The sequence below is a fragment of the Colossoma macropomum genome, unplaced genomic scaffold (assembly GCF_904425465.1).
Source record: "Colossoma macropomum unplaced genomic scaffold, Colossoma_macropomum, whole genome shotgun sequence".
Lineage (NCBI taxonomy): Eukaryota > Metazoa > Chordata > Actinopteri > Characiformes > Serrasalmidae > Colossoma > Colossoma macropomum.
The window spans coordinates 39,596,495-39,616,230 of NW_023494789.1; the positions used below are offsets into that span (position 1 = coordinate 39,596,495).

Here is a 19,736-nt window from a genome sequence, read left to right on the forward strand (position 1 = left end):
CGAGAAGCTAACACATCTAATGCATGCACACATATTTGACCCGCACTAGGATTAGCATCTCAGAGAAGTAGGTGTGAGTGATTTGGCAAAAATTAGGGATCCATCGATACCAATACTGGTATAGAGTATCGGGCCAATACTTTACTCACTTACTCATACTCTTACTAAAACATGCACCAATACCAACATCTGATACCACAGGGAAGGGAGTTTTAGGCACTTTGGCTTATTGCTCTAATACACAACAAAAAAAAAAATATATATATATATATATATATATATATATATATATATATATATATATATATACATATATATATACATATATATACACACACACACACACACACACACATAATGTACAGAGAGAGAGAGATAGCTAGATATCGTGTGCTGATATCGTCACCCTATACGTAGCAAAGACTCCTGGCCACCATATTTGTGCTGAAAAATGGACACAATGTCAACATGTTCCCATGCAGATATAACAAAAATGCTAAAGTGTGCTGTGTTTTCCTGCAATAATAACCCATTTATAAGCTGTGATGACACATTTCATGGATAATTATCCAATTTTTATTTTTCATGACTAATATAACCTAATCCAGGCTACTGATCCAATATTTTACATGGATGGATTTAGCTATTCGAATATATGTAACTCTACTTTAGTATGCATATAGCTTACTTTGGGTATCTAAAAAGGCAGGTGTAGTATGGAATTAAACAATGGAAGTCCTGTAAGTTAATTCATGTTTGCAGTAGAGGTGGGCAATATGACAACAATAAAATATTGTGATACATCAAGACATTTTCATGGTGTCACAATATTTATTTTTTTCCAACATCAGAAAAAAGAACCAGTAGTGCTACATTTAAAAACTATCAAAACTGTGAACACAGTGATTTTTATTCAATATTCTGCATGCTGTGTTGCACTAAATCCAGTTAAACAGGTCTATTTTTGTTATCTTCATAATGAAACAGGCAGTTGGTCAGTAAAGTACTGACGATATCTACGATATGTTCAGAAGAGCATACTGTATTGTACTGTGACATGATGTATCATGATAATGATATATGTTGTCCTATTGCCCAGCCCTAGTTTGCAGTCAGAAACTGAATGTAACACTAAATGAAGAAAAATATCTGAAACCATATTAAACATAACTTTTGTAAGAACTGACCAGCAAGGCAGAGAGCTAAGCTAGCTAGTTAGCCCAGATAGCTAACAGGCTAAGAGGCTTCAACTGAAGAATCACTGAAAACTGCAAACCAAAGTAAAGGATATGTTATAAGTGTGTCTTACCAGCGTCAAATGTCCTCGTTTATGTAAAACTGCCGTAAATAGTATTAAATCCAGCGTGGAGAAGTGATAGTATGTTTCGGTTAGCTTGGCGCTAACACAGTGTGACTGATTTAGCTTAGAGGCGCTGGTTACGTTACGTGAACTATGTTATGTTAAATTATGTTATGTTAACGCTAGAAATTAGACCTTTCAGTGGAAAAATGCATTATATTTCGAAAGTTTAGATGTTTTTCTCTGCATATTTAAAAAAAAGTACATTTGAGTCAAATGTAGTGCTCGGTAGTTCGGTAGTGCGCCCTCTGGTGGCAATCTATATGTATACACACATACTGTATACATAATACATATCAGTCTTTTGTTCATTCAGTCATTTACACACGTGGAGCCAATTATTTTTGTTCATAAGCCTACTTTACACAGCAGGTAAAAGTGGCCCAAATCTGATTTTCTCACCAAACCCGATTGTTTTGTTTGGCTTTCACATTATCTTTTAAATGTGACCTGTGTGCGACATCAGTCTGAACAGATCAGCTCCTAAACCGACCCGCATGCGCAAAAGAACAGTGCTTCACGTGGCGGCTCGTCCCAGAGGTAAACAGTCATGACGGCCAGTGAACGCCAGTCGCTCCCGCAGCTTTCAGTTTCGTCTTCGCCAGCATCACAGGAGCGATTATGAAGTTCCAGTGGTTGACAGCTGGACTCATCACACAGAATGTGTTCGAGTTCACCGCAAAAGGGCGCGTTATTCGGCCACGGGCACTTCTTTGGTTCGAGTCCTCGGATTCTTTAAACTGTTCTCTGACGCTGCAGCTTCGGGCTCCTCCGGCCGCGCTCGGCCGCTTCGTTCGAAACCTCTTCAAACACGGAGCGGTTTTTTAGTACAGAAACATAAGACTAAATGTTTATGAGTCTCAGCAGCGTGAAATTATGACTGATGTCAAGTTGGACTGACGTAAAAACCGCATGAATTCCGATCTGGCTGTTCAAACTGAGTCGCATTGCCGCAGATCGGATACGTTTCGGATTTCAGTACCACCTATGAAAGCGTCTCAAATCGGAATTGAAAATGTCAGATTCAGTGCGTTTCTTGCTGTTCACACTGCCACACAGATGACACATCTGTGTCACATATGGAGAAACATTTGGGCCACTTTTACCTGTGCTGTGTAAACGTAGCCTAAGATCCTAGTTGTGACTGATTAGAATAAATCTAAATTACATTAATGCAAAACAATATAGTTTTTATGTTTAATTTCTTGCTTTCAAAAATAAAGCTGTGACATTCTTGGAGGATTACAGGATTGTGTCACTTGTTCACCTCAGTGAACCCCAGCTATTGGAAGTATTTGTTAAATTCCACCAGCACTGAGGTAACTTAATGAAGCATAACCTAAAGGGCCCATATCAGCGAATTTTCCTGATTTTTTAAGGATGTAAATCTTGTTAAAGTTTCAAAACATAGCATTGACTCCACATATATGGAAATTAAGCTGTAAAACAGCCTGTTTTGAAATCATTACTTTTGTGAACATCACATTTACATACATGCACCTATTCACCTACAGAGGTTAAGCCCTGTCTATTCACACTTAAGTTATAAAGTGTGCTTTCACTCAGACTGCATTTTGAATGAGGCACAAAATAGGGCAGCCAATCAGAACAGAGCTTATTTGCATACATCAGCCTTAAAGGTACGGTAATAAAAATAGCCTGTTTATTTATAAGGAATAAAGAGAGGTTGGAAAATTGTCATGTAAAAATGAATTATGGTTGTTTTGGCACATAAAATCACAAACATCACAAGACCTATAATGTAGGATATGGACCCTTTAATAAAGTATTGATTAGCTGAAGCAGGTACTGAATGGTAACTACACATACTTAGCTGCTTTAAGGAGAGACGTGGAAATGGTTAAGCTAACGGATTAGCAGACACAAAATTGCCGTCTATTGTATTAATGATTATTTCTATCTGTTATTATACCAGTATTAGAACAAATTAGCATTTACTGCACTTACAGCTAAATATTTGTCTCATTTAGCCTAAGAAATTTGCACAGTACTGTGTTTATGCAAAAACAACAGGTCCCACGTTTCACTGTCACTCTTACTGATGGGAATTGCTGATAAAACAGATTGTGAGGGCAACAGCCTGGCTATGAATATGACTAAAGGCTGTGAGAGGAAGCAGGGAGAAGGAGGAGGAGTGGAGGGATGGGGAGGGGATGGGAGAAGAGCTGTTGTGTGCTGAGCGTGGGCTGCTGACCCTTGGGAAGGTGCCTGAGAAGATGTGGAGTGACAGCTAAGGCCCAATTAGCCCCGTGCGCCGTGGCCAGCATGGAAGAGCAGGAGGGACTGATGGGCCCAGCCAAGCGTTCAGCATTCAGCCACAGGCACTCGCACCGCCATGCCTGCTGCTGTCTCTCCCTCCGCCCCTCCACTAGCCTGCGATTCCTCCATGGCGCGCTCTTCTCCCACCTCCTTCCGTTAACCCTTAGAGCTCTACGCTTATCACAGACATTTTGCTGTACTGTTTAATTGTTTACTAATTAATTCAACAAATTAGTAAACTGCATAAATTACATAGTTCCACTGAACTGGTTCAAGGCCAGAGTTCAAAACACATTTCGGACTTTGAACTGATTTAAACTTTAAACTAAAATGTTTTGAATGACACTGTACTTTAACTACCTTAATTATGTTTATTTTAGTAAAACCAGTGACTGAACATTACATTTTATTACCACCAATATAATAATAATGCCACCAAAACTTTACCAGTTGTTTCAGTAGTGACTAGCAAGCACAGCTTTAATTAGCTGTAAACACATAAATTCATAAGATTTTTCGGTAAAATACAAAAAAGAAAATATGAGTCACATTTACTTCAAAACAATGGGATTTAACTGCTCACCATGTTGCCGTGAGGGACAGGGATGCATTCTCACTTCCTGCTCTAAAATGCAGGGATGTGGCTAAAATAAGGCTCCGCCTACAGACTAAAACTCTTTAAAACTCAGCATTTTTTGAATAAAGTTTTTTAATTAAAATATTTTAAATAAATCAAAACGATCTCTAATAAAACAAAATCATAAAATTAAAAAATAGCAAAGGTACGTTTTATTGGGGTTAAGGTTTACAACAGCCACCTCCCAACAGAAAGTACCCTATAAATGATGATTTTTATGTGTTTAGCTCATTAGTATCTCAATTAATGTATTGAGTTTAAATACATCATAACATAATGCTCGTAAATATCTAAGGTCTGAGTATGTAATTGTTTTGTTTTTTATTAATTTTTTTACTGTGGGACCACAGTTTTAACTAATTTTGTAGAATGGTCCATATATCTACATTTTCTCCTCTTCTTCCAACACAAATATGGTATCGAATGAAAAGTTAGAATCTGCACTTTCAACATAATTTTTCCACTTGTTTCCGACAGCTGGGAGTGAGAAATAATTAAACACAATGTTAAAAAGCTGCACTGGAAAAATGTGATTCATCAAATTTGTTTTGAATGTGTTATTACACATGAATAAAATATATTACATTAGCATAGTTCACTTACTTTTGGCAATAATTGCATTGATTTAAAATCTTTTATTCATGTGGAAATGATGTACACATTTGAATCGAGTAGATTCAATGCATCAGTGTGCATACGCCATAGGGGATCTAGGAGGGTTAGCCCTCTTCATGTGGGTTTAGTCTCTCTATCTGTCTCTCTCTCTCTCTCTCTCTATCTGTCTCTCTCTCTCTCTCTCTCTCTCTCTCTCTCTCTCTCTCTCTCGCTCTCTCATGTTAACCCTTTAACCCCCTCCAGCACGTACCTCATCCCACTCAGATGTGAATGAGGGCAGCCGCTCCATTGGCTTCCTCTCTGCCTTGCAGCTGGCCAGCGACTCACTCCGTCCACCCAGTGCCCCGTCCTCCTCACAATAGGGCGACACCAGCAGGTCCGAGTCTGACTTGGAGAGGCTGCGGGTCAACTTCAGGTGCCCAGGTGGCCTCCTTCTGGCCTGAGAGGGTAGCTCGGGTGAGCGCACAGCTTCATCTTCGGCCAGGTCCAGAGATGTGGCACGGTTGGAGTCAGCGTCCAGCAGCAGAGCAGACATGGCTGCAATAAGGCCGGAATATGCAGCAGAAATGGCAGTGATGGGGTCTGGTCAGAGGCCCCTGCTGTGGAGCAAATCCTCTTTACCTCCGATCACCAGACAGACGGTCCTGGTCCTGTCGTTATCAGCGTAAGCCTGTATTATCTGGGGAATTATAGAGGGACCATTAAGCCCCTTTAAAGTCCAGTCTGTGCACAGTTGCTTGCAATGTTTTTAAACACTAAGGTCGCCAGCTTTGACTCTTTTATCAGGGTCCACCCACAGTTTGCGTCCTGCTGCCCTCCCCCTTGCTGAGAAACTCCTAGAGTTTTTTAAACAGCCGTTTCCTTCCCCCTCTATCTTTTTTTTGCCAGTCTCTCAGCCCCCCACCACCACCTCTCCTCTTTGTCTTAACTAAAGACAGGAATGCGCCACCTGAAACTCCCCTTAAGCAAACTACTAGATACACACAGTTATATTCAACCAGTCAACCGAAAAAATGTGCCACAGCTTTTCAGAAGCAACGCTGTGTGGAGATGCCTGTTACACACAGAGCAGTTAGTGGTAAATGTGCGAAGATTAAAGTTTGCTTTGCTTTTGTCTGTGTCTGCTATGAAAGGCCCTACTTGTTAGAGCACAAACAAAATAACAAAGCAAACAGACATAAATACACAGAGAAAAATTGCTTGCCTCACCCTGGGAGATTATTTGTTGAGATCTGCCGCTCCTTTGCTGGCTGGCCCTGCTAGCCTGCTTTGTCTCCTGTCTGTGGCTGAGGATGGACTGGCTCCTGCTCTGGGGATCCAAGGCCTGGTCTTATTCTTACTGACAGGCCGACTAATCAGGTTACTGAGGCACTGGGAGTCTGTACCCGTGCTGGATGGTGGGTCTGACCATTCAGGCTATGTGTGTGTCTGTGTAGGTGGCACACACTCTGTCATAGTTTTCAGAGAGAAATTGCTCTACATTACAATGATAAAACCACACTCAGATCATTTTCTGAGAGGACTTGGTCAAAATTATAGTGAGAAAGCCACAATATGTAAAAAAATAAAATGTTTAACTCTTAGATTGTACATTCCTCACTCCTATAACAGTAAGAGCTCAGACAGTTTGAACTGTTTTCCTTAAATGTTAACCTTCAGGATGGAATAAGCTACTGGGAATCTAAAGGGCTAAAAATTCTGGGGAAATAGCTGCTGTCATGAGTGGACGAGCCTAAATGACAAGCCTAACTTGTTCAACTTCAAGGGACACTTTGGATAACATACAATTTTTACCATTGCTAGATCTGTTGTAAACATGTCTGTTTGCTTCTTACAGAGGTCCTGTAGCAGTGTCTAAAGTGAGCTTTCCCTGATTAAAGATCAGAAAAAACCCCTTCTGATGATGCATCTTGAAGGTGGAAGTAAATTTTGAAAGACTATAAGCGCCATTGGCTAGATCCTTGGGGGCAGGCTCTTTGATATTTATTTATTTGTTTGTTTGTTTGTTTATTGTTGGCTAATTCTTCATCTGTATTCCTTTAATAAAGAAAAAAAGTTTTACAGTAAACTGAGTTATTCAATATGACTACTGCTAGCTACCACCACATAGCTAGTATACATTAGCCTCTAGATCAGTAGTTAGCAGTCAGGATTTGTTGAGCACTGTAAGAATTCCCAATGATTGATTCCTAATGATATATTTGCATAATACATGCTAGGAACTGTAGTGAGAGAACACTGATGGACAAAAAACATGAAAATGATACAAAATCGTAAACTTTGTAAAAAAGGAAAACAGATGAGCCTGTGGGTGCAGTGCTGAGCTACAAAGTAATACATAACATAACAAATAACATACACTGTAAAAATTGCTCATCAGTTAAACCTAAAAAAATACTTTGAATGAACATTTTTTTAGTTGAATCAAACTAGTTCAACTGCTTGTTCCCACATGAAGTAATTTTTTTAGGTTGAACTGATGAGACATTTTTTTAAAGTGTATTAGATTCTAGTTTTAGGCCAGAATGGTCTATTATTCAATAGGTATTAAGGAATATAAGTGAAGAATGGAACACATTATTGCTTTTTTAATGGTGTTTTGCATTAACTAGTGTTAAAGGAGAATTTTAACGTTCAAAATGTCTGTATAATTATATCATTAAACAAAAAAGAAAGATCACTTGAAAACTTTTCTTTCAAATTTAATCGCTCATTTAGCATTATTACATAGAAAAACAGATAAAAACTGGCTATATTTGAGTTGCAGACATCATGACCCCTGGTTTCTATCACCACCAAAGTACACTGCAAAAAATGGCTCATCAGATCAACCTAAAAAAATTACTTTATGTGGTAACAAGCAAATGAACTAGTTTTATCCAACTCAAAAAATTATATTGATTCGAAGAATCGTTCATTCTAAGTATTTATTTAAGTTGAATAAAACTAGTTAATTTACTTGTTACCACATGAATTAATTTTTTTAGGTTGATCTGACGAGCCATTTTTTTACAGTGTACAGAAAGTCAGTAAGTTTCCCTACAATAAATAATTTCGCATCAAACCACTAAAACTGAATGACTTTTTTCACATTTCAGCAATTGAATTTACTGAAAAATGTGAGAAATTGGTGGAACGTGCACAAGCAGGACAAGCAGGGACAAAATATATGCAGGTTCTGGTTTTCTGTAAAAACTTGCTTACTGGCTGCATTGATCATATAAATCAATCAGGTCTCATGACTTCAAGACAAAGCAAAGTCCAGTGTCTGTCATTAGTCTCACAGCTGTTTGTGACTGATCAATGAACACTCACAACTGCTCACAAAAGTGTCCAGTAGAAGTGGGGACAGTCACTATCATGTCGTGGCTATGTTACGTGTAAACAAGCAGAAATAAGCATTTGAAGCTGAATAAGCAGACACTGCGGTCGACCAGAGATTCCCAATCCCAGTCCTGGCGACTCTACGCACATTCTAAACACCTGATCCCGCCATCAAGGCTCTTGTTAATTAGTTAAGAAGTTGAATCAGGTGTGCTTAATGAGACAGAGCAAAAAATGAACAGTGTTAGGTTGCCAGGAAGGGGTTTGGGAACCTCTGCAGTAGACTACGCAAAGCTGCTGAAAGGGGTGGTCAAATACCCCTAGATATCCCACAGTAGAAAGAGGGATGAATAATATGCCCAAAACACAACAGTGTTGCAGCTTATTAAAGGGGAACTCCACTGATTTTTCTAGAGAAACTTGCTGAGTCAGAATTGTTCATGGTGGTGGTGACAGGAACCAGACATCCACCTCTAAAAGCTCCCTCACAGAACGTCATTACGTGAAATGGTTAAATACATGCTGTCTAATGTCTGACACAATGTTTTATGATACTTTCGTGATCAAGTTGTGGCTTAAAATGTATTTTAATTCCTTTATTTTAATCCATTAATGGCAGAAGGGCACACACAGGCCCTTGTAAGGTTAAATAGTCCCCAAAGAAAACTTTTCAGATTTACACCATTAACATTAAATAAAAACTCAGAAGGCATGTGTAAGTTCACTGGTTGTTTTGGATAGTAAATAAAATGGCTATATTTGTGTTGTAGACATGGCAACTCCTGGTTCTGTCACCACCACTGTAAAGAAATCAGAGTCTGTAAGCTTCTCTGCAATTAACAATTTCACACCATTCACCACTGTGAATTTTTAAGACATTTTGAAAAATTGGTGGAATTCCCCTTTAAAGATGCAGTGCAGTTTTGTATGTTTTGTATATTGTGGCTATGATATATTGATATAAACAAATGATGGCCCCTTTATGGAGCACCTGATAGAGGAGCTCTACAAATAACATGCATGCAGGGAGGAAAATAGCACAGCATCTTCTATCCCCTCCAATATTGCTCTATCGGAATTGGTTATGACGTTGAGGGGGGAAATAGGAAACCGAAAGCTCACGTCATTTTTTAGGGGTGGGGGGGGCAGAAAATGGAGGAAAGGAGCGCATTCAGCCCTCTCTGGGAGTAAAACAGGTTCGTTCTTTTACCCCCCTCAGAATAGCAACAGCTGACGTGCCCCTCCGCTCCGCCGGGTGACGTCACGCGTGGCCCTCAGCCATGCGTACTGAGCTTGTTGTTGACTCGGTTGTTATGAGTGGAGAAGGCCTCGGATTAAATTAAAAAACTTCTCCCGTCGCTGCCCCGGGACAGCCGCCGATGGAGGGCATGGACATAGACCTGGACCAGGAGCTCATGCAGAAGTTCAGTTGCATGGGCACCACGGACAAAGATGTCCTCATCTCTGAATTCCAAAGACTGCTGGGCTTCCAGCTCAACCCCGCTGGCTGCGCCTTCTTCCTAGACATGACCAACTGGTGAGCCGCGGGATCCACACGGGGCCTTTTTACTGTTTTTTTCACACGGGCAGCCGTGTTCCCACATTTCTGACCTTATTCATTCTCGACCCCAGCGTAAAATTCCTTCATTTAAACGTGAGGTTTCCCCCCGAAACGAGCCGCAGTGTAGCTGTAACGTAGTGTTTAGAGGTTTAAAGCAGGAGGCAGCAAAACCGAAACTTGCTCCTGTCATGGCTGTGGTTAGCCAGCCAAAATACGAGGCTGAAGTTGGCTTCCTAATCGCTAGTGTCTTGTTGGAATGTTCCCGTTCCACCTTAAACGGTGCAGCAGTTACGCGCTGGCGCCTCAGGCACCAGAATGTAACTGTTGTGAAATTTAAGGTGGAAGGTGACTAATAAGAGGCTGACTTTCAGCTTCGTCCAGCCAATGTCGCTAGGTTAGCTGTGCTAAGCTACTTCTGGAATAGCATTGGGCTAGTGTAGATAAGGAACGTCATAGCGCGGCGTTAAATCAATCCACAAATAAAAAATGCTTGCCTATCAAGTTATTAAGGAACATGACACCGAGATAATATGGTCCAGGGTCATTTGAGTTATTTGTTGCTGGGAAATACGAGCTCAAGATTGCTATGCTAAGCTAAGCTAACGCTAACTCCCCTCTGCCTGCCTGGACTGTTTTGGGTAGCATTAGCATGTTCGCTAGCTCAGTCACGATTCAACAACCAGTCCATATTTTGACTGTTTTGACATCGTAACGTCACTGTGTGATATGCCATTTAACTTAAGTAAACCTGTCAGGGCATTTTTAGCCCATTCAGGGAGTTGGAAAATAATCGCTGTTTATCCGAGCTTCTCCAGTCGCTGCCTAATAGCTAACTAACTTAGCTTAGCTGGGTTAGCTTGTTCACTATCGCTAGCTAAGTTTGCAGGCAGGCTCTCCTGTCGTGGGTCAAAGTGTTTGCGCCGAGTTACATAACGTACAGTACTCTGCTTTCTCTTATTAGCCTCTCGACTTTGTTTACAATTTTCTCGACACGTTATAACGCCTTAGTACGTTTTTTCTGTCATTTTTGCCTTTGTTTGTTTGTTTTTTATTATGTCCCTGCTATGATTTTTTAAAAACACTCAAAAGATCATTCTAAACTCGTGTTGTACAACATAACTATATAATAAGGACAGTTTTTACTGTAAAAACAGACTGTAACCTATCTTTCTTGAGTTAAATATGTTGCTACCTTTATTGTCCTTATTTTTTATTTTTTAATTTTCATAATTATAATAATATAAACTCACCTTCATCTTTTCTGATTTGGCATTTCTCTCTTAACAGGAATCTTCAAGCAGCAATTGGAGCGTATTACGACTTTGAGAGTCCGAACATCAATACACCATCAATGTCTTTTGTAGAAGATGTGACCATTGGAGAGGGAGAGTCGGTGCCTCCTGACACACAGTTCACAAAGACATGGCGGATACAGAACACAGGTTTGTGATAGTTTTTGTAAATACTGATATTCAGGATGGGCAGTGAACAGTTACATGCATCTTTCCTAACAGTGCTGTGCCCAGTGAAAGAAAAGTTGCAGTAGATTTGAGTTCTTCCACTTGGAGTCAGGAGTCCTGGTCAGGGGTCCCACTTAGGAATGCACAATGATATTGGAATCATATTGGTGTAGGAACATAATTGCTTAAAAAAAGACTGGTGTAAATGTTTATTTTTCAAACCCATATCTGTTGTACTCTGGAAGAGTGGAGTGTTTTAGGCGATGCTCGGCTGATGTGCTAAAATGTCTATTTTATTCATTTCAATTTGTAACCCTGAATGTTATATTTTTTTATAATCTTAATCCAGACTGATATAGTCCCAGTTTGTACGTTTTATAAGCGCTCGTGTTGGCATCGGCAGATATGAAAATATCAGATTTCTATATCGGCCTACTGTTCCCATGTTGGTGCATCCTTGGCCCCTCTGAATATAATTGACTGGGCTCCCTCAGGCATTAGTATAATCCATTTTCTCTAAATCTTCATAATAAAGCTATTCTCTGTTAGTTTTGGAGATTTGAAGATCTCTCTGGTGGAAATGTGTAATTGCCCACAATGTCTAGAAGAACATTTTGTAACGTGGGTTGTGCTTCAGACCCCTTCCCAGAGCAGATGAATCTCATAATTGCGAGAGCGTTGAAAGAGTGCTCAAAGAGAACTTAGTCTAAACTTAATGAAGGACATGTTTTCTGAGAATTTGAGGGAATTACTTATCGTTGTCATCATGTTTTCATCTGTATATTGTCGATTTTAGCATTTGAGACCTAAACATTGGGCAGCACCTTCTGTATGAGCCTGTGTGTGAGACGTTAACATGTAAAGACGTATGATGTAGTTGGAAAAATGCTGCCAAATCCAACGCAACGTCTCTTAAACTGTAGTATTTTTAGGAGTCGCAGCACCGCACTGACACCAAATCAGTGGTACTTTTTCAATTTTAACAAAAAACATACACCGTGCAGCTTTAAGAAATGATATTTTGTATGTTTGTGTTTGCACTGTAGGTTCAGAGTCATGGCCCCCAGGTGTGTGCCTGAAATACATAGGAGGGGACCAGTTTGGCCATGTGAATATGGTGATGGTGCGGTCTCTGGAGCCGCAGGAAATCTCAGATGTCAGTGTGCAGATGCGCAGTCCAGCTAATCCCGGCATGTACCAGGGCCAGTGGAGAATGTGCACAGCCACTGGACTTTTCTATGGAGGTGAGGCACCAAAAAAGATTTAACAATCAGTACCCATTTATTCACATCACATACAGGACCTGACCAAATATTCACATCACATACAGGACCTGACCAAATATTCACATCACATACAGGACATGACCAAATATTCACATCACATATAGGACATGACCAAATATTCACATCACATACAGGACATGACCAAATATTCACATCACATATAGGACATGAGCAAATATTCACATCACATACAGGACATGAGCAAATATTCACATCACATACAGGACATGAGCATCATCTTGCACCTTGCAAGAGTATGTGTTTGCTGTCCAGCATTGAAAACATTTTTTTTGTTTGTGTGTGTATTGTTGAATTGTTCTGTAGACGTGATCTGGGTAATCCTCAGTGTGGAGGTTGGGGGTCTTCTTGGGGTCACGCAGCAGCTGTCCTCCTTCGAGACGGAATTCAACACTCAGCCACATCGTAACGTAGAGGGAGACTTCAACCCCTTTGCTTCACCACAGAAGAACAAGCAAGATGCCAACGAGGATAACCTAAAGGACCCCGGAGGCCCCTGGGTGGCCCCTCTGGACTCCATTCAGCAAGATCAAAATGGACTCTCTCACAACTCTGTAAATATTACACCAAATGGTCTCCAAAACAACTTATCGGTAGTGACTTACAGCCAGGTATGTACCGACTTTTGGCTCTGAAGTGTGTGCATGATGTCTGTTCTTGTTAATAATTGGTCATTTATTAAAACTGACCATTATCTGTTGCCTTCGTATCAACTTTTTTGCTTTTGCTAGTTTGGTTTTGTATACATTGCTGTTCAGAAGTTTGGGAAAAAAACAGTTCAGAGGTCAAAATTTGGTTTCTAATGTGTGAAATGAGTTCAGTATGCTGTGAGCAGTGTCATAGCCTTTAATTTACTAGGAAAGTGATAACACATTCTTTAAAATGTATCCAGAGTGGAAAACTGAGCTGTAGAGATGATTCTAAAATCACCTAGAAGATTAGAACATTAAAAATGAAAGTACAGTAGCAATAACTTCCAAAACACTTTATCAAAAGTAGTGTTAAAATCTTGAGTTAGATAATTTGACAGATCGTTGAAGTAGATCACTACAGTGTATATTAACTCAAAATATTTGAATTACTGAATAAAACATTTTGGTGTCAATTTTATAAGTTTTAAATCCACATTGTATAAGGTATTATTGTACATAAAATAGTGCAACTATTAATATAGCAGGTGATTCCAACTTTTGAAAGGGGGCATATGTGGTGACACTTGAGTCCTGTACAAATAATTAGTAGGGAAAAATACACACACACACACACACATACACACACACATCACCTGAACCGCTTATCCTTCTGGGTCGCGGTGGGGTGCTGGAGCCTTAGGGGAAAATAAATAAATAAATTTTAGATGTATCCAAAGTGATGAACAGAGCTTCAGATGACTAAAATGACTAAGAAAGTCATAACATCACATCGAATAAAATGAAAATCCAGTTTCAGTCTTTCTAATCTCAAGGCAGATAACTTGACAAAAACGTTTATTAATAGGTAATTCAGATATATTACTTAACAATGAATAACTTACTGTTGTTTCTAAAATAGTTAAAATATGTAGTAGACGCTCATGCACTTGAAATTTGAGGTGCTGCCTCTTATTTTAAATGTTTACAGAGCTAAAGGATAGTCAGGTCCTTCTTAATACTGTCACTCGTTCTGCCAAATGAACTAATACAATACCTTTTTATTATATTTCCACCGAAAGGTATTGCTCATTATAGAAGGATGTAGGTTTTACATTCTTCACATTGCAGAGATTGTGGAAATTTATATAGTATGAAGGCTTGTGAATATAAGTCTACGTTGATCTGAAACACCACTTGGCGTGGTCAGTGAACTGAGCGTTACTTAGTTTGAGTTCTCAGACAGCGAGACTAAAACACAAAGCAGTGAGAAGTTTGATAGAGGCCAAGGACAGACACCACTATAGAGTTGTTGCCCCTTAACTGTCAATTCTTGCTTATGTACTGTGTTGAAACCCAGGTATGCACATATGTGAAGGCGGCCGCTGCTAGAAAGGTGATTCGGGGGACAGTCAGGGCCACAGGAACAGAACTCTGTCTGCTTGCATTAGCTTTACTGTCATGAGGAGCCGGACTGTTGTTGAACTAGTTCGTTATGCAGAGGAACAGTTGGATGGTGATGATTGGAAGATCATAAACTTCCCATTCACTTCAAACCCATATTCTTTTACAAAATGCTATGTTTAGTCACAAGAGAAAACTGCCTGTTAAACTGTATGGTACCTAAAATCACACAAACTAGGAAGTACCTTGGCTGTTGAAAGCCTGAAATCTAGTTAGCGTCCATCCAAAGCAAAATTACTGAATCTTCTGCTGCACACAAAACACTGTCTGTACCAGCTCACCACATACAGTCCTTTGGGCACCCTGGTTAAATTTTTGATTTTGTGAAAATAGGATAAGTGAAAATCAGATTAAGCCATTTTCTACAGAGAACACACTCCTGTACATTTAATGTAGATTTACTGTTTATTTGCTGAATTTAACACATTGTGGGGAAAAATAAAATATAAAATGTGACATGTGAAAAGGTTGTGGCATATTTAACATTTTATTTTTTATTCTTTTTAAATTTGTTAAACTAAAGAAAAGAAATAAAATAGAAATTTTGCAAGAAAATAAGCAGAAAAATGTTTGTGTGTTCTCTGTAGAGGATTTAAGTGTGTTCCCTGTCGAGGATTTTCACTGAAAATAAATCAACAGAACATGTAATTTAACCAGGGGTGTTTAAACTTTTGTATACAACGGTATTCTCGGTTTCCTGTGCTCATACATAATTAACTTAGACTTCTAACCTTTTTCTTTCCTAAAACAGTAGAATTGGTTTTTGGTATTTTAGATGTTCAGGCTTGTGAAATGTTTTTGGGACCCTTGAGTGTATTCCATAAAGCAGGATTTCTCATTAAACTAGATAACTTTTTTTTTTTATTATTTATTTTTTTTTTTTTGCTTAAACCTAGTGTTTCCCGTCAGTTTTCCCCCAGTTTAGTTGTTTCCCAAACCCACTAGCTAGGAGGGTGAAGGTTTCCTCAGAGACGCTGCTAACGCAATGCCATTGGACCAACACACTTGAACATGAAGTACCAATTCTATTACATCAGCTCATAGGCGCCCGTGAGGGAGGGTCATCCTACCAAGGCCAGTTGTGCCCTGTTGGGTTCCCAGCCATGGATAGCAGTGGCATCGCTGGGGATGGAGCAAGTGCTTGGATGGTTGTGCTGCTCAGGAGCCATGGAAGCTGGATAACTTCAGCTTGATAACTGAAGATTGGCCAGTGTGAATATTCTTTAGCTCTCCTCCTATTGGACAGTGCTAGCTTTTGGTTTAAGTCTTCTGGCTAAGTGAGAAATCCTGCTTTGTGAGGTCCCAAGGCTTCAGAAAACACTTTGGGCAGATATTTCAGGCCTGCATTTTACTAACCAGGTAGCAGCCTATGGTTATATTTTCGCTCCAGTCAGTGTTGTCCAGAATTGTTTGGGTCACTAAGTATAGCCTGAGCATATCACCTGCACAGTCATTTTGATTGGGTGTGTGGTGCTTAAACGTGCTGCATCACATCATAGCTTTCATTCCAAAGCTGTTATTTACTGACACACCCAACCTGAAGGGCTGAACAACACAGGTTCCTGAAACATTAAAATGTCTTATCTGATAGTGTGATTAAAAATCGAATGCTGCCCAATTTTAACCCGGTAAGCACATAGGGCACGTGATGGTTGATGTGCTGTTGTGGTTTTAATGGGCACAACGGTGTAGGTGACAGACTGCACGTACTGCTACACGGTCTCTCTGCCACAAGAGGGAGTGTTCTTCACCTGAGTGAGCTGAGGTGTGCTGATACCTACGTCGTGTGTACTCACTTAAAGACCGAAGTTATTCTGCTAAGATAATGCAGATCATATTATTATTCTCAAGGATTGCAGTGGTGTATTTTTGCATGTGTGCTGTGTATTGTTGCTGAATTATTATTATTATTATTATTATTATTATTATTATTACTACTATTGCTATTATTATTTGTGTTTTTAAGCTTCTGACCAACACATTTGTTCCCTTCTTTCTCCTTCTCCACAGGGCTGCCATGGGCCCTACCCTTTTGGACAGTCTTAAGGGACAGAAATCATCACCATCTGGAATCCCCCCCTTTTCTGCGGGGTTACACAGGGGAGTAACAGATTTATTATAAAGACTTGGCAACCCTCCTCTCCCCCCCATGCATCACAACACAACCTAAGATACAGACAAGGCTGTTTGGTTCTAAATCAATATTCAGCCCTTGTCGACACCTGAGTTACGCATGTGTGAATGCTAAATTAAGATGAGTGCTAGAAATCCTCAAAGTCAAATACACAGGTTTTTTTGGTCTGTATTGTCGCAACCGTAGAATTAAGTGAGAGATTTGATGTGCGTATGAGTGCGTATGTTTGTGTGCGCTTGGATGCGCGTGTGTGGACGGTGCACAAAAGAGAAGTGAAAAAAAGCCATTGAAAAAGAATTTTTGCTTGTCAAGTAGATTTATATTTTACATTGATGTTGTTCGACTTTTACTTTGCAAACTGAACGATTTTACTGAAAAAAAAAAAGAAACCGGTAATCATCTACATGAAAAAATGAGTCATCCTGACCTGTACTGCTCAAGATAATTGTGGATTTGGTCAGAACACTTTATTTCATACTTTTCGTCAAATAATTCACAAGGCGCTTGCCTTATTTAGTCCTAATTTATTACTGCTGATCTTGAAGTGGAATTCTAACAGTGTTTCAAAATTTCTTCATAGTTTAATCATTGAGATGTGAACAGTCACTCAGAGTGGTTTGATGGTTTGTGAAAAGGTTCAGTGGTGGTGATAAGAACCAGGGGTCGCAATGTCTACTGCACAAGTATAGCTGTTATTTATTATCAGAAACGACCAGAGAACCTTGTGTTTTCTTAAGTTTTTATATATTGTTGATAATGACAAATTGGTGGTTAATCTGACAAGGTAAGTTTTCTTTAGGGACTATTTTGCCTTACAACGCCCTGCATGTATCACTCGGCCATGAATGTAAAAAAAAAATAGGTTTTAGGCCAAAAGCTTAACTCAAATCTATTGTATAACATTGTCCATTTTGTGAGCTTTTAGATGCACTGAACACTTCAGACGCCCGGTTCCATTCATTACCATTGTGAACAATTCTGACTCGGTAAGTTTCTCTAGAACAGAGCATTTCATGTCAAACCACTCTGAATGACTTTGTTTACTTGTTTACCATTTAATTATGGAGAAACCTTGAAAAAATTGGTGGAATTCTCCTTTAAGAGTACTTCAGATAACAACCTTACACCAGGATCAGAACATAAACTCAACAGTAGTGCTTATTAGAGGCCAGAAGATGGAACCGTTGAACCTATTATCGGAACACATACCTGCAGCTCTGTTATACTGGAAAGCTTAACAGGCCCTTCGATCATTCTGGGCTAATATCACGATTGCACTGAGCTCCACAGCTCCCACTTGAAAGCCCTTATGATCTTGTTTTTGCAGTCGCTCGTGCGGACAGTTCATTCTTCTTCTGACGCTTTGGAGGCCAATAGCTTTTGAGCGTGTGTGGTGGCTTCAATCCTAGTAGCTCAATGCCTGAGGCACAGACGTTTGACTCAAGTGTTCATTTCATTACGGCTTGCTGGTTTTTCTAATGCAACAGTCCCCTAAGCACATGATCATTTGACACTATTTGTCGGCTTAGCCACATTGTTTCCCCCCCCCACACTTCTTTTTTAGTTCACCACTATATGATTAGTCACAAATGATCTAGGCTGTTTCATGTTAAGGAAGTTGAAGTTTTGACAGTTTTTATGGAGGATGTTCATTGAACTGTCTTCACTCTCCTGATTTGAATGTGTTCTTTCATAAGTGACATTTTTGCTGGTAAACCCCAAATATAAAATGCATATAAATGCATATTTACAAGAAAATGTTTAATTTGTGTTTACAGATCGAGGTTATGGTATGTACATGGGCAAGGACGTGATATATTCAATATGTCAGGGAATAGATTACATATCTATTTATATTTATGATGAAATTTGAACGTCGTGATTGTCCTGCAGTTTTAATTGGCTTGTGTAATAATCAGACTGGCTGATTATCAAGACCTGTGCAGTATTCCAATTCATTGGCCTTCATGCAAAACAATTCCTTGGAAAAGATGTGCGATGGAAAGTATGTTTTGTGCCCATAATGACTCTGACATGTTGAAGTGAAAGTGATCATTGTAATTTCCTTTTAACTGATGTTACAGTCTGTCAAAACGGCCCTCTTTGCTATGCATCTGGTAACTGATAAAATGTTGAAGTGTTCATTACTGACACAAATGTTTCGTCATATGTTTTCGGAATAGCTTTGCGTTTAGTTGAGATCACTGATTATCTATGCAGTGCTTGAAGGGGGTCATCCGTTTTTGTTTATCGGAGTGAAAAAACGTTACGTAACACAACAATACTATTCAGCTAGCTGATACTGTCTTAGATTGCCATAGAGATTGGACAAGTAAAATTACTTTGCAAATATTGTGTGCTGCCTACAGCTCAAGGACAATGTCATTGCCTCATGAGTCGAGTCTTCCTTTGAGTTGTTTCTGTGAATGTCCTCATCCACAGCAAAATAGATATGCCTGTTTCCAGCTTAATATTACTGTCCGAGTTGTGTGCGCGAGAGGCTGTGTTTGAGTGAGAAGTTGCTATGTTGTGGTCTTTTCTTCTTTCTTTCTTTCATTTTTTTTGGACTTATTTATTTGTTTGCTGTTGACTTTTCTGCACGGTGGCATGGTGAATGGATGAGCAGAGCGTTTGCATAGAGTCCTATGGTAGCACATTTTAACAAAAAAGACATACAAAAATGAAGCCCTTTTCCTGTATGTGTAAATGAACATTTGTATGATTAAATCAACACCTTAAAAGAACGAAAGTGTCTTATTTATTGCCAGGTTCCTGCCAGCAAACAGTCTACAGTAGGCATAGTGATCATGTTTAATGCCTTTCAGTAGATGGTTCTTTAAGGAGCTGTGAATAACCTCTGTTAATGTCAAAGAATCACAACATAATGTAAAACGTCTTACCAGTTAAATCTCTTTGTGCTTTAAGGACGAGGAACCTTTAGGAACCTTTACTTTTAATAATGTTGCCT

At 39.4% G+C, this 19,736-nt stretch overlaps 2 protein-coding genes across 3 annotated transcripts in view; one reads left to right on the forward strand and one right to left on the reverse strand.

The window, feature by feature from the left end:
* Positions 1 to 5,753, reverse strand: part of anks1ab (ankyrin repeat and sterile alpha motif domain containing 1Ab) — a 33,632-nt gene extending 27,879 nt beyond the window's left edge. For both annotated transcript variants that reach the window (XM_036571291.1, XM_036571290.1), the window contains exon 1: positions 5,143 to 5,753. In XM_036571291.1, coding sequence (XP_036427184.1) covers positions 5,143 to 5,427 — 285 coding nt within the window. In that variant the 5' untranslated portion in view covers positions 5,428 to 5,753. The remainder of the gene's footprint in view (positions 1 to 5,142) is intronic.
* A 3,764-nt stretch (positions 5,754 to 9,517) lies between these two features.
* ilrun (inflammation and lipid regulator with UBA-like and NBR1-like domains) lies at positions 9,518 to 19,512 on the forward strand. The gene is made up of 5 exons (XM_036571292.1): positions 9,518 to 9,753; positions 11,065 to 11,219; positions 12,284 to 12,481; positions 12,848 to 13,152; positions 16,645 to 19,512. The coding sequence occupies exons 1-5, from the start codon at positions 9,596 to 9,598 to the stop codon at positions 16,678 to 16,680; spliced, it is 852 nt and encodes a 283-aa protein (XP_036427185.1). The 5' UTR covers positions 9,518 to 9,595; the 3' UTR covers positions 16,681 to 19,512.
* Positions 19,513 to 19,736: the final 224 nt, after the last annotated feature.

Coding starts and splice junctions, on each gene's coding strand:
- ilrun (XM_036571292.1), top strand. CDS start 9,596: ATGGAGGGCATGGACATAGACCTGGACCAGGAGCTCATGCAGAAGTTC. Junction 11,220..12,283: donor ATGGCGGATACAGAACACAG/GTTTGTGATAGT, acceptor TTTGCACTGTAG/GTTCAGAGTCATGGCCCCCA. Junction 12,482..12,847: donor CACTGGACTTTTCTATGGAG/GTGAGGCACCAA, acceptor ATTGTTCTGTAG/ACGTGATCTGGGTAATCCTC.